This window comes from Scophthalmus maximus, chromosome 22 (assembly GCF_022379125.1).
Source record: "Scophthalmus maximus strain ysfricsl-2021 chromosome 22, ASM2237912v1, whole genome shotgun sequence".
NCBI lineage: Eukaryota > Metazoa > Chordata > Actinopteri > Pleuronectiformes > Scophthalmidae > Scophthalmus > Scophthalmus maximus.
Window position 1 is genome coordinate 2470036 of NC_061536.1, and position 25203 is coordinate 2495238.

At 41.8% G+C, this 25203-nt stretch overlaps 1 protein-coding gene and 1 long non-coding RNA gene across 3 annotated transcripts; one reads left to right on the forward strand and one right to left on the reverse strand.

Annotated features, from left to right (window-relative positions):
- LOC118292374 lies at positions 1-6517 on the reverse strand. Its single transcript, XR_004786885.2, has 4 exons — positions 6390-6517; positions 4947-5073; positions 4535-4674; positions 1-121 (listed from the first exon to the last, which is right to left on the reverse strand). It is a non-coding gene; the product is annotated as an uncharacterized LOC118292374 (long non-coding RNA).
- A 1388-nt stretch (positions 6518-7905) lies between these two features.
- On the forward strand, positions 7906-23510 carry lrrc3b (leucine rich repeat containing 3B). Of its 2 annotated transcripts, XM_035621279.2 has the most exons (3): positions 7906-8081; positions 8866-9092; positions 18468-23510. In XM_035621279.2, the coding sequence occupies exon 3, from the start codon at positions 18614-18616 to the stop codon at positions 19394-19396; it is 783 nt and encodes a 260-aa protein (XP_035477172.1). In that variant the 5' UTR covers positions 7906-8081; positions 8866-9092; positions 18468-18613; the 3' UTR covers positions 19397-23510. The 2 variants fall into 2 exon arrangements, with proteins under 2 accessions (XP_035477172.1, XP_035477171.1); XM_035621278.2 differs by lacking the exon at positions 8866-9092.
- The last annotated feature ends 1693 nt before the right edge of the window (positions 23511-25203 follow it).

Genomic DNA, 25203 nt, shown 5'->3' on the forward strand with positions numbered 1-25203 from the left:
CCCGTCTTCTGTGCATGAGAGTTCTGCGTTTGGGTCCAAGCTTCTTTGTGAGATATCATAGCAGGATTCAGCTACTGGCGGATTTCTCTCTGCAGTTTGGTGTGGTAACCTCTGAAACACACTGTGAAACACTGCTTTTCAATCTGCCTGTTGCACTCGCACAAAGGTTCTGTAATATCAGTATCGTGACCTGTGTGTTTAGTGCTGAGGTGGAGTCGGGACATTCTTCTTCTTCTTCTTCTTCTCACTTCTGCATGGGATCAGGCAGTTTTCATACATAATGTGCATTTGGTCTTTGGATCCAAATGTCACCCAGAGATTCAGCCGTATTTCGGTAAAACGTTAATGACGTTTAAATGATACAAAAGGTGTTCCTCATTCTGTCCTATGAAAGGTAGGTCGAGGATGAATGTGAGAGACTCACCATAGAGAGGAGATGAGAGGGTCGGGGTGAAATGGGTGGGATAATTATGCCCGGCTCATATTTAATTGCTGTACAGTGTGAAGGCACCTTTATCAGTGGTGCAAGTTTAGCTGTGGTGTATGAGTGAACAGCATGTGTGCCTTCGCTCCAGGTGGCTTTTTACAGTTGCATCATACTAAATAGTTACCATTCAATGAGTCTAAAAATTTGCTTTAGATCTGGTATGAGGCTTGCTTACAGCAAATCACAGACGCTTTATTTGCAACTAACTCAGTGTTGTTGCCTTCGGTTTCTGTCTATTACATCATGCTGATTCAATTGCTAAGAGGAAAGCACCATGTTGAACTATCTTAGGGATATTGTAGAGATTTGAGGTAAATATACCGGTTCTCAGTAATTCAGCCCAGGTTTGTCTTAGAAAATCACACGATAAACTACCAAGCCCCATTAGCAACCAGCACAGGCTGCAATATTTCTTACAGCATGTCATGTGTGGAACTGAACATACAAAGTAATGTATGATTTGCCAGTGGCAAGGATGTAGTGTCAATCTGTCAGTCCAACGCTTTGGTTGAGAATGAAACTTTTTCCAGAAACTTATAGAGGAATTACCATTAGATTTTTGCATAGACTATCATGGTCCCCAGAGGATAACTCCTAATGACCCCCTGACTTTAACTTTATCACCATGAACAGGTCAAGGTTTTCAAGCATCCTCAGAAATATCTCGGACTATCATGTACTTGATGAAATGGCACAAATCTGTGCATAGACCAACGGTGGAGCAGGGAGGCAAATCTTTTGGGTTTATCAAATAACATCACATTTGTTACTTTCCCCCTCAGTGGCAATATGCCTAGATGTAGAGAACCCCCAGGAGAACAGGGTTTAGGACACAAGGCACAGTCCAAAGGATCATACACAAGATGTCAGTCCAGACAAAGCAGTCAAAAACAGTCCGAAACCACAAGGAATGGTCATACACGGAGAAGCAATTGTATTCTCCTGTTTCTGCGCTGGAATGTCTGAACAATCTGGCACAGATCAAAGGGAAGGGTAGACTATTTAAAGGGTTTCTGGGTAAGAAAAACAGGGAGGAAATGTTACCAATGTTCGAAATAAATCTAATGTGATGTTCTATTCTCAGGAATCATTGTTCGCAAGTCCACTATGACAACATGTTGTTCACAATTATTTTCAGGGCAGACACAAGTTTATATGAGATTTTGACAGACATGAAATTTAACCAAACCAATGTTTTATGAAAATATCTAGGATGATGGGTGTATGGGGGAATCCCAACACTTTTGGTGGGATCACATTTTTGTCATCTGTTTTATTTGGATCCAGAGACTTGAAAATAAAAAAGAGGGCCACAATATTGACAGCAGGCAATTAAAAAGTTGATCTAAAAGGGCATTACTTCGTTTACAATAACAAACTCCTTCAACTAAACTGTTCTTACAGCTTTCTTGCTGGAAATTCAAACTATAGTGGTGGTGCCCATATGTATAAAAAAAAAAAAAAGAAAAAAAAGAGCTGCCAAAAGGAGATTGCCTCTGGGAGGGATAACCAAGGGAGATAATGGATCCGAAGTTCTTGGAAATGAAAATGTGCAAATGAACCCTGGAGCCAACTAGCACAAGGTTCTGTCGTCACAGAGGTGGATCCCACGCGGCCGGAGGAGAGCAACCGCAGCGCCTGACCCGCTCCCGTGAGGTTTTAACATCAATGTGATGTTCCGCAGTGCCATCTAAAAGTCCGACAACATTTCTAACCAGCATGCATTGCTTTAAAGTCCACCCCTGTGCATAGCTGCATTCATACGATTGCACCTAATGAAGACTGGAAGACACTCAAGATAGGAGGTGAAACACTCATTATCTCTGCAGGAGGAGCATGTACTGTATTTGTGCTCAGCTCTTTTTCTGAGAGGTCATGAAGTGGCCACGCTGTAGTGCTCCTTCCAGAAGTGAATTGAGTCAGTGTAGTGAATATAATAGCAGTCGGACCATTACATCTACACCTTCATCAGTCTTAAGCGCAAGAGAGGATTTTTGCCTCAATGGCACAAGACGAAAAGGTAAGAGGTCACCAAAACATTGGGGTTTGTTTTTGTGAAGTCAATGATTCTCCATAACAAAGGGTCAATGAAACCTAGCCTTTGGGTTTTGAAATACCGGAGCCGGTGAGGAACCAAAGTGTTGGTAGTGCTCAACAAAAGGTCACGTGGAATCTCGTGCTCTGGATCAGAGAGATGAATGGGCAAACTGAACCGATGGATCAATAGGTAGGTATGTAGATAGATAGATAGATAGATCAATTAATTATTCCCTGGAAAATCTGTGAAAATGTCTATATAAAAAAGCTGTCTGCGAATGTTAAAGAAAGTGATAAAGTTTTGTGGAACTGTCCCTTTGTCAAGATCTGCACCAGAATTCAATGGGTTCTTTTTTGGCCCATGTTCCATCCTCCCACCAAGTTTGGTGAAAATCCATTCTGTAGCTTTTATGTAAGATGCTGACAAAGAAACCCACCACCCAACGAACCAAGGAACAATTGCACAGGGGTGAAAACATAACTTCCTTGGCCGGAGGTAATGAAACGTATCTATAAGTGAACTTGGCCTCATGAATTCAATTTTGTCTTAATCTTATTTGAGCAAATATTTAAAAAAACGAGGACATGCCCTCTCCGATGACCGCCAGTTTCAAGAAATCCCTCCACCTGTGCGCCGCTGTCAAACACTCCACCATCCCTCTGCATATATTGACCACTGAGCTTCTCCTGACCTGCTGCACCCGAGCAGCTGACCTTTCCATGAAAGCATCACAGATCGATAGAGCTTTCTTTGATTTTCATGTTCAAAGCAGCGGCGAGGGGCGACTGTACATTCCACAATGATTCATGAATGATTCATGAGTGGCTGATGTCCCTATAAGTGTTGCCTCTGTCAGGTTCCTGGGCATGTAAATATTTGCAAAGATTACCTGACATGAAGCTGTGAATGACGATATCCTTTTGTGTCATCCGTGACTTTTGTACAGGAAGCATTGTTCATGCTTCACACCAGGTGAGTGGTATAATGAGCTGTGTATTGAGCGGATAAAAAGCCTCTTAAGCATTACGCTTCCCATTCCTCTGACTCCTTGCATCACCATATAGTTCTATATATCTCCGGCATACAGGAAGACTGACCACTTAGCAAAGTCCGGAAAGAATCACGATCTTGTTTCCTGTAACTTATGCAGAATTAATGGGTTTTGTCCTTCCATACGTCGATGGGAAGACTTTGATGGAGTCTTGGGGGTGTACTGGATACGGGGTGTGGGTCCTCGCACTCCAAGATAATGACTCATCTTGTGCTAATGAACCTTTTTGGAGACGTACTGTCATAATAAATGTGCGGTTCAAGCCGAGCGAAGTCGGTTTCTCCTGACAATAGAGTTGCCATGGAATTCAAAAAGACAACCAAGACTCATTATAACCTATGTCTGTTATCTCATGTCTCCTCCTTCAGCGATAATCACAACAATAAGAACAAGTGTAATGATTGGTATTGTTGGTATAATTGGCTGGTTTAGTTTTCACCTTGTCCTTTATAAATCAGGGATCATGTACACAAATCATGTGTGCCTTGTGTTTGTGTGTGTGTGTGTGTGTGTTGTCATAGCAAGATGTGGTCCTCGTGACAACTACTCCAGTGGAAACTACAACAGAATGGATTGTGAGATCTTTGAGCAGGTGGTCAGGTGACTGGGACAGACCCTGCTTTCTGGCACCTCACGTCACAGAACCGTTTTTTTAAAATGTCGTTTTTCATTCATGGTCACACCACACGTATCCCTCGAATTCAGGTTTGTCTGGTCAGCAGGTAAAGTTAGCATCAATGAACTACAATCAAATCACTGTCGCTACTCATTCAGATGTCTGGCAACAGACAATAATTAACCTAGAAGAGCTGAACTCTGCGTGTATTAACATACAGTAATGTTAATAATGAACGGAGATTTGTCTGTTGCACTGTTCAAACATACGCCGAAAGTCATCAGCGTATGCGTTTGGTTTCTGAACTGAAGATGAACATGAAAGAAAGAGAAAAACATGTACTGTAGCCGCTGCTGAACGCGCTCGCCTTGCCCTGCTTGTTCTGACGCCGTGTGAAGAATGACGGGCTGACAGGCAGCGGGCCTGGATTGGCAGGAATGTTCGCTGCCGTGACCTGGTTCCTTCTGAGTCGTCGTGACCTGCTGAAAGACCGGGACACTTGCCTGAGCATATACACAGCACTTACCAGTGATATAGTGTATGTCCACCCCAACAACAACAATGATAAAGCTAATATAATATAATATAAAACAATGATCAAAATCTAAAAAATTATGAATTAAATCACAGTTATTACAAAATGTGTTATCATTGACACACATACACCTACACAAACACACATGCTATTAGCTGTCTGCCAAATCATGACTTCCCATTCATTTTATGAATGCTGTCTACATGGTGAACATCATACCTGCATCAAGCTGCTGCAGTTAGCCACAACAGTGGCCGGGAAACCAGAGAGTGTGCCTTCAAATTAAAAGCAGCATCTGGGCATCAGACGTTCATTCACACTGGCCAGAGGAGCTCGGTTTGCCTGCCTGAAGACACAGTGAAGAGAAGGAACTGGATAAGTCAGTGCAAATAAAAGCCGTACAAACAGCTGAAAGTTGTCGTGGGACAAGGTTCTCGGAATCCAAAATGCAGACGTGAGACGCGCAGACAGGTGCAGTGGAGAATATTTGATTTGAGTAAATACACAGGCCCACTGGGTCTCTGGTTGGCAGGCAGGAACACAAAGGAAAAACCGCAGGGACAAAAAAAAGGAGCACAAAGCAAGACCAGCAAGACAAACAGACAGACTGACAAAGAGGACTGGGAGCACAGAGACGAAAACACACCAGGGAAGCAGAGATTATTGGACAGGGATCGATAATTGGGAAATTAGGCATTAGGTAGATCAGCCAGAGACACAATGTAAGACATATCAAAACAAAACAGGATATAATAGGTAAAAACAAAATGTAAAAAGTTAGTGGATAAACAAATGAAAGCTAAACGTTGTGGATATGGTGAAAAGACTAAATATAGTGGATGGATAGTTAATCAATAGTTCATAGTGAGATTAGCAGCTAAATGCCACAGATAAATGTTTGAACTCATCAGCTAAAAGTAACAGATGATATCATCTTAAAATGCAATCATCATCTTTACTACTAGTAAAGCTAAACGTCATAATAGGAAGAAGTGAGTTCAACCGTTCATATGATTGTATGCAGCACAAAAACATGATGAGTCAGAACCATCAGTGTTGTCAACAATGTCCATCGACTCAAAGAAAGTATAGTAAATGTGGTGGTTTGCACAACATCATTTTCTGAAATTCTTCATGATGTCACATATCTTATGATATCATATGATGGGGAATTACTTTACGATCAATATTAGTTTTAGATTGTCTCTATGATTTTGGAAATATCTTATTATTATATTGTTTGTTGACCTTGACCTTTGACCAATCAGTTCCAAAAGTAATTATGGCAAATTTGGAGGTTCTTGGAGATGCTTAGAGCACAGCGCTGTCCAAGTCAAAAGGAGGACACACACAGAGAGGATGAGGACAGACGAAGAGGAGGTGTGGACAGGACGACAGCAGAAGGAGGGATGTTTAGCACGAGCTAATCTCTAATTTGCTGTTGGGGACTCAGAAATGTGACCTTCGGCACCCAAGGTACAGGCAGTGCGGCGGTATGTAATGAAGGAAAAGGAATCGCGCTCAAGAGCAACAGCCCAGGAGCTCCTGAACGCGATGATGAACTGATGAACCGAATTCCGCTGTTCCTCTCCACACTGTGTGTCCTACATTTCTCCTAGTTTCATCATTTCCAGTTTTTCAATGCATGTCAGTGCTTCTTACCAGTACCACACTCTTCTGTTCAGACCCACCCACACAGAGGTAACAGGAGGCGACTTGGTCGGAACAGCAGACGACACCAACATGACAGATTCACTCTGGTCCGGGATCATTTGATTGATTTTGGGCACTGAAGCACACATGATGTCAAAATAAGACGCATTCATTAGTATGCTGTCTTTTGCATATACATGAAACATAAAAGAGAATCCTTTATTAAGTCTCACGACGGGGAAAACTTGGCATGTTACAGCCAGAAACTTATTTACTTAAAAATACTGTATATAAACATAAGAGAAGTATAAAGATAGCAATAATATATACAATGTAAACAGGAAGGATATGTGTTATGGCCAAATGTACCTTAAAAAGTTAGTAAGTGTGTTCTCATGGTCAAGGATGTAGCTCCTACTTACTCCATATTATGTTAGATCAAATAATATTCAGGATTTTTATTTTTCAATTAAAACTAATGGAGACAGAAAACCTTGAGCCAGGTTCTTTTAATTCAGTCTAGGAGAGCTGGGTGGTTTCTAGATGCCATGCACTGGCGGTGTGTGCATTGTAATTGCTGCGAACTTCACTGTGCACAATGCAGCTCCTGAGTGTCTAATGTTTACCCTGCGGCCTCACAACCGGTCGATCTGGTCCTGCATGTGGCGACAAGCTTAACAATGCTGATATAGTCCGGTCCGGTTTAGCGGGCGACCGCCTCTGTAGTGGGCTCTGTCACCAAATTTACGTGTCACCCATTTCTAACACAGGGAGAACTTTCACAGCCTCCGGGTTGTATGGGGGCACTTGTGACGTAGTCCAGAATGAATGGGAGCCAGTGGAGCTGTATCCCAAACCTGAAATGCTTTCCAATTTTCTTTGTTTGCAAGTGGTAGAACCAATAGATACAGTTGCATCTGACTCAATTTGGACCGTTTCTCATAAGTATTCGTGACACCACGCACAACATGCTACTTTACCATATCCGCCGTGGGGGGGGGGGACGTGACGATCCCCGGCGAGGCTGCGCAGATCTGCGTGGGGGGCGACGGACCAAGGGACGGGAGAGGAGGCGTTGTGGGGTCTGCGGGGGCAGTTCACCTGAATATTCAGAGTTCGGTGAAACTCGACTCAGACAGAACCGTGAACAGGAGAACAACGCGCCTTTGTCGGCGATTGACCATTGGTCATAATTTGGCCTAGGGCGCCAAAAATGCCTAGTAAGCCCAGAATTTGTCGCATACACCCCTGCATGTGGCTGTAGCGCAGATCCACTTCAGTTTCTCATCCAGAAAGCCACACCCACAGGTGTCCACCTCTTCGTCTCGGGTGGGTGAGAATGCATGAGTCCATCCAATAATGTAAAAACGCACGGGGCACTTACATCAGCGCGCGTAACCTGCGCGCCAACTGCGCCGGCCGGTTTTACGCTGAAAGCGCGCGGCGGAAGCGGCCGCGGCGCCCCGTGAGCCGGCGCCTTCACGCGGCGAAACCCCCCCCCGCTCCCCGCCCCTCCTCCCCTCCCCTCCCCTCCCCGCCTCGCCAGTCGCTCCGCGCCGCTCCTCTCCTCTCCTGCGCGAGGTGAGCATGCGAGTTCCCACTGCGACTTGTGCGTCAGCGAGCGGGTACCCGAGCGGACGGGTCTCCACGCCGGCCACGGGACATGACCTGCGTGGCTGCAGCCGATCACCGTGACTGCCGGTGAGCGGACGTGTGTGTGCGTGTGTGTGTCTGTGTGTGTGTGTGTCTGTGTCTCTGTGTGTGTGTGTGTGTGTCGCGCCTGTTGCTCTCCTGCGTGATGCTCGTGCCGATGTCTGTCCACCGCTGCGGTCGCTGCCGTCATATATTCATTGCGTGAAGGAATGTGTTTTTTTTTCTCTCTTCTTCTTCTTCTTCGATTGAATTCGTGATTTAAACGTGGGATTTTTTTTTTCTTCCAAATGTAGACTTTTTATCAGCCGACAAACGCAAAGCTTCTTTCTTTCTTTTTTTTGGGGGGGGGGGGGGGGAGGTTCGGTGTCTGTCGGCAGCTCAGGTGTTCTGGTGCGTGATGTTTTCACAGGCGACGTCCCGCCGGACGCCATTGCGAAAAACGCAATTTGACGTGTCTGCTGGCCATTGCCGAGACGACGCGACGTGTGAATGGTGAACAAACCAGACACGTCGAGCGATCAAAAGCCGCACATTAATTCGGCGTGCAGTAATTGCCCCCCCCCCCAAAAAAAAATCGCAATCACAGGTGATTTTCTTAATTTTGTTTGTGTGCAATGTCCAACTTTCCTCCTGCTTCTTCCGCCTGCGGGTCTTCTTTGGCACCCTTGCCACAGCGCAAGGGCTGCCGGCAGCGACCAGTGCGATGGATTCATGAAAAGTTGAAACATCATTGGACCACGGACCTGTCAAATTGAGAAATCAGTCGAGGGACTTTTGGGTGACGTTCTCTTTGCATTCATTTTTTTTTCTGTTGTGTGAAACGGGGCCCCAGTCCCGAGGCCGTGCCACATGGAGGCTGATTCAGGAGCTGGTGGTTGTGCTGTCTGCCGCTGTTGGTCCTGGTCCTGCAGGACGGACAGATGCTGTGTTCAACGGAGCCCCGATTGTCTGTGAAATTCGCAAAGCGGCGGTGAAATAGTCGGTCCAGCAGGCGACAGCTGGATCTTCCAGGGGCCCTCGGTGTGGCCCTCGGGGTCAGGAGGAGCGGAGCCCGTTCAGGTTTGATCATCTCATGCCTCCCCGGCCACATTCACAGCAGCCACACTCCATAGTCTCGCCTGATCGGGGACCTGAATGAGAGACGGGCCCAGTTCAAATCAATCCATCTAGTGCTGTATTTTTCCAGACACAGTGTAAGTAATTATTCAGAGCCAAACGGCATTTCAATAACTTTGGGACATAGCTTGTTTTCAGAAGGTGCCTGCCCCCCCCCCCCCCTCGAAGGACAGGCTCAGGAGGTCGAGTCGTTCGGCCGAAGGTTGGCGTTTGGATCCCAACCTCCCCCAGTCCACATGCCGTTGTGTCCTTGGGCGAGACACTTAGCCCTTACTCGCCTCTGACGGCTCCTCCGACAGCGTATGAATGTGTATGCACGTGGCAGAAAAGTGCGCGGTAAATAGCAGCGCTGCGTGAAAGTGTGTGAATGGGTGGATGGGACATTCCTGTCAAGCGCTATGAGTGGTCTGTGTGTCTAGAAAAGCGCCATGTAAATAAAGTCCATTTACCATTGTTGGAATAACAGGGGAATCTAAAAGCTTGGATCCAAAGGCATAGAGTCAAATCTCATTCAAAACTATTGAGCATATTTGCCAGTGGGAACTTCACATCCGTGATACAGTTTGTACAATAGTGTGTTCATATTAGAATTCTTGAATTGACTATTTGCAGAGGAGAGGAGCCATATCCGAGGTTTCACGGTCAATTATTTTCTTGTTTAACCGACCACTTGTTTTTATCTATAAAATGTCCGAAAAATGTTTTAAATAATACAAAATAAAAAAGCCCATCACAAGATCCCAGTCCAAAGTGACGCCTTCAGTCTTGTTTGATCCGGCAGGAGGTCCTCAGTGACAATCCTCTGCCAATGTTGATCATTAAAAATGATTGACTCAATTAATCTGCTATCAAAATAGTTACTGTAACTGTCTGCAGACGAGGAGACCTGCGGAACAGAATTGATCTATGAATGATGATCTATTTATTAATAATTTATTCAGTTCAGTTATATGCTTTATTTCTGTAAATTTAATTACCCAACATGAAGGTCAGAATGTTTTCAAAGCCCTCCACCAGGAATATAACTGACAAAATGTTATACCGTCATGAGCTTGGTGTCAGACCTTAATACTTCCTTTTGTGCCAGATGAAGTGTTTTCATAGCACTGACTATCTTATTCTGAGCCTTCTTTTGTCTTCATATCTTGATTTGTTGTTTCCGTGTTTGAATCAGTAAAGTTGTGTGATTCTGAGACTGTGCTCGATTAAGGAAAAGCTTCTAATGTAACATTGACCCCCCCCCCCCCCCCCCCCCCCCAAACCCAAACCCAGTTTGGATGAATCCACACTTACTTCTGTACGACCAGAAGTCCCTACCCTAATCCTGAGCGCGTGGGCCGCATCAAACATCCGACAGACCTGAAGATGACAATCCACAGACGCTTCGCATTCAGTCTAATTGAGTTCGAGAGGTTCTGCCAGCAAGAATGAGATAAAACTGCCCAAGTCTGCAAAATGGGCTTATGGGTCTGAATATCGTTTATAAGCCTACTTCAATTTTTCATTTTCTAATATATTACAAAACAAAACAAACAAATTTTTCGCTTTATTATCGTGGAGTATTGTGCAGAGATTGATGGGCAAAAAAGTGGATGGTAGCCATTAAAAATGAATTTTTTTCTCTACCACACAGCTTTGTGAGGGAAAGGTTCTGAATACTTTATGAAGCCACTGTATAATACTCATCCTGTCTGGTGGTGGAATATGTTGTTGATGTTCATTAAAGCTGCATTCATCGATTATCTTTGTTGTCTTGGTCGCTCAGGGTAAGCGGAACCAGCTGTAAACACAACATTGTCAGTGTCACCTTTTAAAGTTGTTACCGCAAATGCATAAACAGTTGACAGCTGACACAGAGCAACATTAGCATTCAGAGCCTCGTCTTGTCTCAACGTTTAATATTCACCCCCCCCCCCACCCCCCACCCCCGCGCTCGGCGTGGTCTCATCAGAAGAATATCAGGCTCTTCAAATGCTCCACTGTGTTCACTGACTTTGTCTGCCTGATGCCGTATCGGCGCCTTTTGGGCTGAAAACCGCCGCCTGCTGTGACTGGAAATGACGGCGATGATGAGCAGTGCGATAGAACCAAAACAGTGTAACAGCAGATCATAAAACACTGAGCTGAAAGAAGAAAAGCCAGAAAAAAGCGCTGCGGGGAAGCGCAGACCCCTTTCACATTATACATGCTCATTAATAACATACAGATAATCATTAGTGTAGCTTTCTCCTCATCAACTGAAACTATATAATTACTCTTTAAGTGATCGTTTCAACATGTTTGACCAGAGTAGCTGCCTTAACTTTAATCTTATTGGCCTTTCCACCGATGTCTCAAATGCATTCACTGGTATACATAAAAACAGTGTTGTCCATTGACATGTCAGCCTCTCTGCTGATAGACAGCATGTAATCCCTCATCCTTAAAGGCGAGGGAAGAGCGGTGAAGCGGCTTTGCAGATTCTAGTGTGTTCCTGCCGCCAGTGAGGCCTTGTAATCCATCCCGCTGGGGGGAAAAAAGCCAGTGGTGAGCAGAGGGACAGTAAATGCCTCTCATTGGCAGGCTAATCATCCTTTGATTGCGATCTCCTCCCATGGTTGGGAAAAGCACAAACATACTGATTGCAGGCGACTTTAGGCGCGGGGCAATTGCTCGTCCGCTATTACACAGTGGCAGACTGTGTTTATTGATGTGTATGTATATTCATTTTAAGTTTGCACAATTGCATATTGACAGGTTGATGCAATAATCTTGCTTTCCTAAGCCCTGCTTACTGTTCCATCCAATGCAGGGACAATGTGTTACAGTAATGTGAAGATTGATTCTTTAAAGCAACATTGATTGATTTTTCTACTTGGGAACGGCAGAACAAGCTGTAAACACAACAATGAATATTTTTCACCTTATTAACTGATCCGTTTCCATATGGAGGACAACAAGTGACATTAAAATAGCAATAAAGCATTTCAATTAATTACTAACTAATTGTACAATAAAAGGGGGCACATCTATTTATTTATGAATTATAGGAATCTAAATTTAACGTAATGCATTATTTTATCATTATTATTTGATTGAATTATTGTTAAGAATTTACAAATGAAATATGAATCTGACAATAAATTAAATAAAAAAGCCATGGCAAAACAGTCTATATGTACACTATATAAAGCCCCATTGTGTAATTTTTGTAATATTCTGGCGGCATCTGGTGGTAAAGTTGCAAACCGCAACCAACTGAGCACCCAACAGGGGACACTCTATGGTGGCGCACTGCTAATTCCATTTCTGGTTTCTGGCAACCCTGAAAATTCAACGTGACGTATTCTGGACCGTTTTGTGCTGAACCCTATTCAACACGACGTAGAAAACATGCCAACTTACACGGAGGTTGGGTCCACCTCATGTAACTATATTTAACTCATTCAGAGTTGAAAAAGATTGGTTCTGTGTTGCAGGTGATTATACATATATGAACACATAGTTATCGACAATATATTAAATTTATGTGAATAAGTTCTTCTAAATATCAGACACTGTAGCATTAAAAATACATCAAATAATTTATAATAAATAAATTCTTGAATTTCCAAAATCTATTGATTTTTGAAATACAGTAGAGATTTGAATCAGGCGTTTAAAAGGACAATTGCCTTTTCCCATTTGCATTTTAATTTCCCTGCTGCTTTTCCTTTTCCTTTTCCTATTACCTAGTCGATAAGCCATTTAGGTCCTTCTTCTCCGACAACATTTTAATGACTAATTTTCAGTTTGTAGTGAAAACCTGCTTCACACTGAAATATAGTCTTTAAAAGGCTGTGGAAACAACGACTAAGGACTTCGGTGTGCTTCAGCGATCACCTCCAGCTCACACTGTGGTCTGCCAGCTGTGAGGGGGGCCCCATCACTTCTTATGTGTGCAACAGCACAAGAGTTCGCACCATGTTCCCCATTTGAGTGACTCTTTGCTTTAAAAACTACAAAGGCATCTACAAGAAAGCGTTCTTGGAGAGACCTGGGAGGCAGCGCCACGCGGTCACAAGGCAATTGTGCCACTATGCCTTCAAGTCTGCCAAGAACATATAAAAACATTTTGGATTTTAAATGTAGTGTTTTTCATGCAAACAAGTTCATATGAAGCACTCAGCGACCCCAAGATGCAACCTATCTAATGTGAATGAACTTTCTTCACAAATGTAGCGAGATTTAATGAAAATATTAAGATGACTTATAACCTACAAATCACCAAACCAGGGCTTACTGATCAACAGTCTTTTTTACAACTACACGTCTATATAATCTTTTTCTATGGCCATGGATTTGCTGCCAAAACTCATATTAATAATTAATATTCCAGATGATGTTTCAAACCTTACTTTAACTGTAGCGTCTATAAGTCAGGTCTATCCAGCATTAATAGACTCCAGTAAAAACAGGTTTGTTTTTTTCTCCTTTTTTTCCCCGTTTTAAATTGAGTGTGACTCGTTCTGACACCCCTTGGTAGCTTTCTTTTATTACTCTCTTTCACCTTAATTGACTGGTGTGTAATCAATAAAGAAGTGGGAGGCGTTGCCCGAGAACCTCTGACCTTAGACAAGAGATGTCTCAGTTGCACATACTGATCGAAATTCAGTGTAGATACTTTCCACCTTCTAAAAAAAATTTGAGTTCGTAGAGTTTTATACAAATCCCCATGTGTAAGGAATCCACTGGCAACCCTCCTGTGTTCAATTTGGGTCTTAACCAAATGCAACATAGAGATTTACACATACTGAACTATGGATTAGTTTCAAATATAACAGATACTTCCGCTGGAAATGAGGGAATGTAACTACAGACCTGAAGGTTATCTGCAGATATGCCTCAGGAAGGAAAAGAGAACAGAGAACAGAACATTCTGTGTCTGAAATCAAGAAAGGGCTTCATTAAGCCAGCACAGCACAGCAGTTTTGGTGGCATAACATCAACTGCACAGAACAAGAACAGAACAGAAGCTGTCAGTCCCTCTCACGATGGGCAGGGTTTTGAACTTTCCCCAGCTGTGCCCTTCCTGTTTCACACCAACTCGGTTGGAGATTTTTATGTGCATGCATTTTATACAATTTAGTAATATTTGAAGGACAAAAGACATCACAGCTGAACAAAAGAAACACATATGTAATATAAAGGGACATTTGTCAAATGGCCATCCAAAGGCAACCAGCAGGACTAAAAATGGTTCACATGCGCTTTTTTCTATACCTTAAGTTTGGTTAAGGTTGGATGACTAAAACTAACTACTTAGTTAAGGTCAAGACAAGACTGTGATAGGGTTAGGGTAGCGTTGCTGTAGATATTGTCACTTTTGGTAGTTTACAAAACACAGAAACTGGAGCAGGAGCAGACCCCAAAACACAATCTACACTAATAAGACGAAAGAGCTTCCAGGGCATGCCTGCAATGCATTTGTTAGCATTAATGCACTGGACCAAAGATGCTCATACACTTGTCAGAAAATTCAAGATTTAGATCAAAATATCTTTGGCAAACATGAGTTCTAGATCAGGAGGAGTATCTGTGCCCAGCTTACTGTAGGCTAAAAATACAGGTATGATATTATTTTGCATTTCCAATATCTTAATGCACAAACATAGTTGAACTATTTACAGTAATTTTGTGGGCCTGATCTACAATTTAGCACACACTGACAGCTGCTGTACTGGCTGTGTGAAGAACTTTGAACTCTATTGAGAAATATTATTTAATAATTGGGGAAAAAATGTCTCTGTTGGCCTCAACATTTTATATGGATTTTTGGGGGGACTGCATTTGCTGCCAAGGTCAGAAATGGAGATGTTAGACTTTCTACGTTTCTTTTTGTCCATTTCACTGCCCTTTTAGATGAACTAACTTAGATTTGTGCTGTATCATTCTGATATAATGCAGATCTGTAACAGATTAATAAAGTTGACCCGACCAATCCACTTTCCACTATTTATTTTCAGCTTTTATGTTTGCTTGGTTAAATGCCAATCCTTTATTTTTGATAAACTTGAATATACAAAAAATTAAAGCATTACTTGTTCTAACTTGTTGTTGATCCAGCATCTCCCAAGTTACATGTTAATCAGTCAGAGCCCCCAGCCCCCACCTGCAGCAGTGGGTGGATTGTGGACTTTGACGCCCCTCAAGGTTCCGCTATTACATTACATACATTCGACTTTAAATGGCATCTTCATAATTAGCTCAGAGACCAACCAATGCTCCTATGTTAGAAAACTACCTGCCCTCAGGTTTTCTATGTTTTCAGTTAACTTTAGTTTGTTGAAAATTGACAGCAAAAACCACACAACGGAACACAACCTATATGCACCATGTGAGCACAATGTAAAGTCCAAAATAATCAAAGCTATATTTTGAATAAAGTCCCATTAAAAATTAAGACTAGTACTGTGTGTGTCTTTCATCCTATGACCTCATCCATATTCTGTGTTTGGCACACATAACCATTTAGTTCCCACCTAAATATATAGATTTAGTTTTGGAAGGAAAGACTCCACATGTGGTGCTCCAGTGGGCAATGTGTGAGTTAAAATTAACTACGGCATGTGTCTGGTCACGGTAATGAACATGTCACCAATTGCAATGGTGTGGATTGTTGGTGTATTGTTGCAGTCTTTGAACAATTATTTCTCTCAGACTTGAGATGTATCAGGCTTTAGATATACCCCCACAATACATAATTGCTAGTTTTTACTACATGTTCAAGAATATGCATCACAGGGGCACAATATGACTTGCAATCTTAAGGTCTTAAAACCCTTAAACAAGGCTTCTGGTTAAGCAGATAAAAAAAATAATGACTTAAACTTTAGCATAATATTCATGTCATCTGAAAGAGCCCTCACGCTAAAGGCGGCCAATTCCATTTGACAGCACTTTTCTTTTTGTTAGTCACGGTGGCTGTGTGACTCCAAGGGATGGCTGTGTCAGTCAGTCCATCACTTTGGTTGAGACTGGAATGTTTCAAAATCTAATGGACTCATTCTGTAAAGACATTCATGGCGCTCTGGTGCTTTCCCCATTTTCCATCAAGCGCCACCAGCAGGTCAAAAAAAAGAAGAAGAAATATCCTGAAGACCAAGTGACTTTTCCCCTAGTACCACCATGAGTTTGACATTTGTATTTTACAGTGAAATGTCTTAACCCATGTTGGCACTGTTTGATGGCTTTGCATGAAATTTGGTTCGGATTCTGGGCTCTTTGTGCAAGGAGCAAGTTCATCAAGGGCATATCCAAATCCATGTTTGTTAGTTTAATGGTGGCATTAAAGGTTGTTGCGCCAGCAGCGTGGTACAAAAGGTTTAACAACCTCTTCATTAGTCATGGGTGTGTTTTTGGCACAACACACAATATACTAGTCAGTGCCATCTCCCATTCACATTAAAAAGGGTGGATTGCTAGTTATTATAATAGCCTGGTAGTAAGAGAAAAAGTCATCTGTCACTTGAGACAATCTGTGTGCAACAATAGTGTGTATACGTGATGAGCACGGGCCTATATAGGTGCATATCTCAATGATGCACCTTAAAATGATAGTGATAAACTGCGTCACTGACTTCTGACCAGGTCTTTATTGGTCTAAGAGCATTTGCTTTCCACCATCTCATCATGGCAATGCACCAACATTGCAGTGCATTGCATTTTTCTGCCACTTGAGCTGTGCTTAGAGCCGCTTTCCACCGGATGTAAGATAGGGCCCATAATGTTCCCCCTTGGCAAATTTCTACTGACCTTTCATCTACTTCCATCATCTGGTTACAATTTTAATTTATCTGTTTAGGATAAAATGCTGGCAAAACTAATGACATTCCCATCAGCACCAGCTGTAATTTGTGGGGGTTTTTGTGCTGATAAATTGTTTTATGTTTAACTAAGATTGTGAACACGAATTGCCTTCTAAACATCAGCTTTTAACGCTATCATCTAGGCATGGTAGCATGCTGAAATAAGCATTTAACTTTAAAGTTAGAACCGTTGAGATGCCAGTCCTGTTTGGCATTGGTCCTCATTCATCACAGTAACGGAGCGAAAGACACCAAACAAACTGCTGTTCTATCACGGACAATGCCCACCACCCACTGCACAGCACCTTCACTCGGCAGAGAAGCACATTGAGTAGCTGACTGCTGTCTCAGTCCTGCTCCACTGACAGACTGAGAAAGTCGTTTGTCCCCCAGGTAATAAGATGTTTCAATGCCTCCCAGCGATGACGGGGTGATGGCGACTGAACACTCACCTGTATTCTGGTACTGCTGTGTAGCTGTCAGCCAATCAGTTACTGGCTCTTGTCAGGCCTTTTCGCACAATTACATTTTTTATAATTATCCAATATATATTTGTTCTTATATGTTTGTGTTTATATATATGTATATATATATATATTTGCTTTTACATGTGTGCTCTATGTCAAACAAGGCTGAACAGAGTAAGATGCCACAGTGCCCGATGTTTATGATGGTCACGGAGTATATCGTGGCAGACATACTGAAGGACTCAAGGTCTACTTCACCTTGAATTGCCTTGTTGTTGAAATGTGCTCTACAAGTAAATTTGTCTTAAGACAACTTAAGATGGTTGTACCATTACTGAGGTGGTAATGGAAGCCAAAACAATACTGGGAATTGACAATATGAAACAATATCCATTCAATTTGTCTTTAATTGCCATGGCTGTGAGTGTTCGAGTGTCTATTTCCCGTGGTCCTGGCCTTAGACTTGGAAACTGGTAATTACGATAATTAAGCTATGACATGAATGTTGCATCAACGCTTCAACATGAGATTGATATTGATCTTTTCAGCTCTGAATGGCAATAGATATTAATATGGTGTTTTGTTCCAAAGACAGCTCTTAAAAAGCCTGGAAGAAATTTGAAAAAAAAACTTAACCCCATGATGTAGTTTTTGCCTTTTCCAAAGATGAGTTAATGTGCTTAATTGGATATGAAAACAATTTTTCCAAATATATTTTAATTCTCATAATTCTCTTGTTGGTGGCAAATGTGACCAATTTCATTTTTTCCAGCTTGCAACCTCTACTTCCACTCTGTTTATCAAGGCCAAGTAGATTTTAACATTTACATTTTTTTTAAAACATACAGCTCCTATGCAGTGAACCTGTGAAATGTGCCTGTCAGTTGTCAATTCAATTCAAGCTAAAGCGTTTATCCACATTTGAAAGGCCCATGATAGTGACACTTAAGAACAGAACAATTGAATTGAGTTTTATAAGAATTAAAACATTCATGGCTCAACTTGTCTGTTTGATCTTGTTTCAGGCCTGAAACCGGCATGATGATATCAGTTCACACATCAGTGTCTCCAGAGAGCAGACTGTGAGGACCAGCCGCCACTATGCGATGTGTGTAAGGGACCAGTGGAGGAGTTGTGACCCCAGGCGGGATGCTGCTGAAGGCCAGTCAGTATGAATCTGCTGGACTTGTGGCTGTCGCGCTCCATCCCCATGTGCCTGCTCCTTCAGAGCCTTGTCCTCATGGCCCTGTGCTTCCCCTCGGCCAGCATGTGTCCAAAGGGCTGCATCTGCCAACGCGACCCCCACCTCCACGGCCTCAACGTTACCTGCAGCCAGTCCCGCCTCAAAGAGATCCCCCCCAGCCTCCCTGTTGACACCGTCCTTCTAAGGCTGGATCACAACCAAATAGGAGCGGTGCCCGATCAAACCTTCCATGGACTTAGGCTGTTGAGGGAGCTCAATCTTTCATACAACGCGGTGGAGACTTTAGGGGAAGCAGCCTTCAGTGGTATAGAGGCGACTTTACAGGTGCTGGACCTCTCCCACAACCGTATTACTAGCGTACACAAGGATGCCTTTGCTCGGCTGAAGGCCCGCGTCATTGTGGATGATAACCCCTGGCATTGCGATTGCGCCCTCCAGCAAGCTATCAGTGGAATGGCCCACAACCACGAAGCTGCTGCCCGGGTTCTCTGCAGGAGCTCAGAGCTACGCGACCAGGAGGGAAGACCTTTCTTGGCGGTGGATACTGACCTCTGTAACCTGGCCAAAAGGACCACAGACTATGCTATGCTGGTGACCATGTTTGGTTGGTTTGCCATGGTCATTTCGTATGTGGTATATTATGTACGGCAGAACCAGGAGGACGCCCGCCGCCACCTGGAGTACCTCAAGTCTCTTCCTAGCAAGCCCAAGAAACCTGATGAGGCTGATGACATTAGCACTGTTGTCTGAAAGCTGTGTCACAGTGTCCACCACAAACCTAATGAACACCAAAATGTTTATGTAACATGACCCACTTTTAAAGTGTTTACTATTTGTACGACTCGTGATGTGAGCATCAAACTGCTGATAAATCTTTGTATTTTGGAAATGTTGTTCTATGTCCTTAACCAGGGTTTGCTCATGACTGATCTGAGGTAAGACGAGAAGGGAGGCCAAAAAGTAGTCCAATACCAACTTTATCTTTTCTACAGAAATTGATTATGGAGTTATGAAAAGTTGAATCTCAGGTTTAAATAGGCATGAAAATGGCTGTTTTTAAATGAAAATTTGGAATTTTTGAATATATTTTTAAGATGTGACACCCTATACTCCCATTTCCTAGAGCCCTTATTTTGGTAAATAAAATCACACATGATGTGCATTGAGTTTTGGAACCACTTATTAAACTAAGTGCATCTTCAATGCCCCATAAAATCAAAACGTAAATTACAACATACAAATTGTAGATATTACCGAGATGCAGAAATTTCCCCATCGGAATTCAATGTGTTTCTACGGAGACTAATGATCTATACATTGTGTAATATTTTAGTCTATTAAAGCTTTGAATGTGGGAAATGCAGATGCTGATCTGTCTTCACAAATTGGCAAAAGAGACAGATTTCACTGAAATACTCTCTGTGGCTAGAGAGAAAACTGGATTCTATGGAAGCCCATTTTTGCGAAGCAAAAAATAAATTTTGTGTTAAGAAATATCAAAAATATGCGATACTGATGATGAATGATGTGATATTAAGCAAGCATTTTCACTCTTGAGGGGACATGAATGACATCAAGAAATCAAGTTTCACAGCCATGGCAACAATAAAATAATAATTGAAATTTGCAATTGTATTTGGGCGATGGATTGAAACCCACATATGTAACATATAATCACAAGTTTATTGACATATTAACAAAGTTTCATTTCATACAAGAAATGGTTCGTATCGGAATGGAATATTTTGGTATGTAGCAATGATAAAAAAAAATACGTTATAAGGTGAAACGTTTAGCATTTCGTATGTGGAAGCATTTTCATTATAATGACAAACAGACCTTTTGTCATGGTGACGACAATAAATTGCCATACCAAAAACAACGTCAGACCCTGAATCCTTCCAATTGATATCCATATGACTTGCCACAAGAACATTCATGTGCAAAAGTACAATAAGAACTTAAAAGCCCTTAAACTTTAAAAATTTGGCCCTGACAAACACATCAAATCTGCGACCCACTAATATTTTAGTGCAGATAAATATGTAGATTATGTGGAAGAAAAGTCAAGCTGTGCATTTAAATTAGTTCTGGATATGAATATTGGCAGAAACTATAGTATTTGTTTGGTAATTGTGCTGTAACTGATGAAGACCCTGATTGTTTTGAAACATATATGTATTAGACAGCAGATATTCAACAGCATTTTAAGGTTTCCTAAAAAAAATCTCCTTCTTTACCACCAAAACAACATTAACTCAAGGTCCAATTACTAACTTTCTCTGAGCTATTGTTTTTATCCCACAGTCTTCATGAGTGTATGGAACTTTGATCAGATGACAGAAATTGGTCATATACTGGATCTACTCAAAAGGAGTCGGATGAACAATGCTAAATCAACAGGGACAGCCAGAAGCATCCTAGTGGGACTCACTTGCATGGCTCGACAGGACAAGGCTGCCTCCGGCCTCCTGTGCAGAAGCTATGGGGGACAGCACAAATTGATGCAGTAAGAATACAAGACAACTGTGTACACTTTGTACACTAAAGCCAAACTGCTCACAGCCTTGACTGGGAATGGGTCCAATCATCAACCAATTTTCAGTAGATGGCTGGAGAAAGATCAAGGAGGCAATTTGCGTCCAACACTAGAGACCAAATTTTTGAACCAGCCCAGTGCCAATTTACATTGGTTAATTCTGCAAGTCACTCTTTTACATCGAATGCCAACGTTCAGCGACAGTAAAGGACGTAGTATGCCCTTTGGGTAGCAAGTCGACAAGTAAAATCTGTAGGTTGGTGTGATGGAAGGTTATGTACCATGTCTGTCTATGATTTAGGAGACACGATTTGAGTCCCTTGGGCATTTTATTAACCCTAACCATGAGCTTTCCCTAACCATAACCAAGTGTTGTAGTCACCTAACACTATGCCTTAGCAACAAGCTTTCTCTAACTTAAACCATACCAGGCACAGATATTGAAGAAAGCAACTGTTGGCATAGAGAGTAAAGAACTTTGCCATTCCAGGATATTGCAGACAAGTCTAATATTGGCCTTTTGTCTGGTGTTTTTAATTTCTTAATTTCTTGTAGGTCATGATGATACTCCTGGATAACCGAGCAAACTCAATCTGCGGAAAAAGACTTGCATTGCAAGTGAATGCTCTGGAATAAGCTTTAAAGGGTCACAGCAGACTACACAATTTTTGCCAATATCAGTCCGCCCCAAACAAATTTCTTAGATAAGAGACAAAAACCCTGACGACCGTATGAAATATGCTCTGCCATCTGTCAGAAAAGGTCCTGTAGTTTGAAGCAGTTCTGTCCTGATCATGACATGAGCTCCATGACTTCTCACGTGTTCATTAGCTATCACGGTCATTTGCTCCAAAGTCATCTTGTGATCAGCACATCTTGTCTGAGATCAGTTGTGTTGCTTGTGCACCCCTCACGCCTACATGACAACAGTCAGGGACAAGTGCGGCTTGAGCAGCACAGCAACTGTGAGATGTTCAAATTCTGGTTGTGTGCACTAAGTAGACCTTGAGTTGAGATTGTTTGTCAAAGAAAAATTTGTGTCTATAATGTCTGACGTTTGTACCTGTTGTCTTTAGTCAGTTGTTGTCAGTGTCAATTGTATATGTACAGTATGTCTGCACAAATCAGAAGAAAGAACAGGACTAAATGTCCTTTTCACCCGACTTCTTGTTGGTGTTTTGAATCAGTCCTTGAAAGTTAAGATGGTAATTGTTAATTTTTGCTTTGCCATTACACACTCAAATATCTTTTTCTTAACAGACCTTTTTCAAGTGGAGAACAGATTTGTCAAACATGGAGATTGCAGACTACAGTATGCAGTCATCTCAGTCATCGCAATCTTATTTCAAGTCAAGCTGCCAATGCATCGATCATTTCCCTTTAATAACACCGTGGACGGTGATGTTCCCGGCAGCGGGCGAAGAGAAAATTGATGCGGTCATTTTCTCAAATGGCTTCTCTCTCATCTCAGTCACTGAAGTCCACCAAAGCATAGGATTAGAAAAAGACAATGAAAGCTACACGAGAGACAACATTGACGTGTAAAAGTACAATACATTTTATTTTCAATTAACAAGGTTATTTCAAAAATACTTCTTACTTTAGATAATAACCTAAAGAAATCCTGCATGGTTGTTGACATGTTGGATAATGGGTGTTGGTGGTACCTTGTGAAATTTCCTTTCAGTTCACGTTTGAGTTGTTTGTCACAGAATTTGTACTGTACAGTAATGGTTGTTAAAATGACGTCTTAGGGGATATGCAATGGGAATATGTAGGTAGAAAACATTAGGATCACATGTAAATAGGAACGTCCATGTTGTGTGAAATACTTGAAATCCCTTTAATTGGTTGTTCTTGAATGTGCTACACCCCTTAGCCTTGTCTTGTAGAGGCAACTTCATACTCCTCATGACAGGATCAGGATAGTCTATAAAATGCATGTACAATGTACTGAAGCACAGTGTAGCCAAGGACCCGAAAGTATAAGTGCCTGAATACTTGTCACAGTTATTTTTTTTTTCATTATATTAGTTATCCACCTCTGGTCTTTGTTTCTGAACACTCCTTTAGAACTTTTTTGTTTCATGTATTTGTCAATTAAGGTTTATTTTGCAAGTTGGAAAAAGACGCTGCATCAACTATGATGTTACAAGTTATTTAACTGAGTTATATTCTACCATGTTAGTTTTCTGTGCACAGACAGAGCGGCGTGTGTGATAGACTGATTAACAGTAAAGAATGGAAATGTTCGCCCTGACTATAATGGATTTGTTGTAATGGCATGACATACAGCACATTAAATAAAGGCATTGGTTCATGGTATGTTTTATTTCTCTGTTGATTAAAAAATACACAACCGCTGAGAGCTTTTTTTATCAGGAATGAGCAGCATAACACAGGTTGTGTTTATCAGACGTGTTATGTCCCGCGAGAATACAGCCTCCAAAGATTGTCTTCATTGTTTTTCCTCAAATAACGACGTGGCAAATGTGGCAAATAAAATATATGTTTGGTCATGGTATTGAGAGAATTACTGCATTCTGTTGTAATTGTGTTAACGTTGTGTCAAATGCCTTGTCCCAAAGGAGTTCGAATCTAGTGTCCATGTAGCCACTTGTGACATGAACATATTAATATTGCAATTATGTGTGTAAAACATGCATAAGTCAGTCAGATAATACTGCGTTGGAAATACATTGTGTAAATAGCAGGTGAGACATTGCCATCTGACATTCACACAGTATTGTGAATGTCGAGACAGTCTATGTCTGTCTCGACAATCAACCGTCCAACAAAGACAACAAAATGTCCAAATGTCTAATTTACACAAGTTTTGTGTTATGGTTTTGGGGTTGATTCAGTTGACCTTACAAAACAGTTCAGTATTCTTGAAAGTTGTGGTTATTGTATGCATTTTATGTCAAAGCAGGGACAATTGACTTCTGTTGAGCAGAGACTGTGTGCAAAGAGTTTTGAAAAAGGACTCAGCGATGTGATGGTAAAAAAAAAAAAGATCAAACACAGATTTCTGGTAAACTTGATGAGGTGAAGATGTTGGGAGTGGAGCCAGATTGGACAACGGAGTGAGGCGGCCAAGGAAATCCAAGTCCAGTGGCGAGGAAGATGGAGCAGGACAGGCCGGCGGACGGGGAATAACTGGAATGGCAGACAGACAGCAGAGCTGGACATATAATAGGCATAATGTAAGCTGAAATGATTTATTATCTATTACTGAAAACATTCTCTGTTGGCACAGACAAATTCTTACCTAATGAACATTTCATTCCACAAATATATTTGAGCCCCCGTAAAGCCTTGTACAATTTATTTAACAATCTGCCTTTGATTGAAACATCCATCAAGTGGGAGAAAGCAGAACATTTTCATTCAGTGTTTTCTTTTCTCATGGCGTTATATTCGATTAAAACAATATTTACCTTGTTGTCTTTTTCAAAGACATGGCTTCTGAATGAAAAGAAAATGAAAATGAATGTGGCCTCAAATTCCCTCCATCGTAGACTAATTCTGATTGAACAAAAGGCATTCAGTCTGCAGGAGCGGTGACTGTGAGAGGGTAGAAATAATGACCTTCAGGGCCGGAAAAAGTTTTCTCCGCGTTCCGTGGCATCCACAGGTTTACGTTTAGGTACATGTTCTAGTCATTGTTACCAGTCTTTAGTCCATACTTCCACCTACCTCTCAGGAGAAATTGCACTCCTGTTTTAATTTTCTTTTGCGGATAGTCACAGGAAACACAGTATGCTCTGCTATCGTTTCTTAATTGCACTTTATAGTATTACTTCATATGCAGCCTCGCCAGTAAATTCCCCTGGGACTTGTTTACCTTTGTGTCAACCCAAACCTGGACTTTGAAAGTCTAGTCTAAAAGCAGCAAAAATGGAAACTGAATGAGGAGAACAAGAAGTAGAGCGTGATAAAATGTATGGACCACAACATTTTAAATTGTGTCATTGAAAATTTTGGTCATGTTATTGGTCCAAGACTTGAGTAGGGA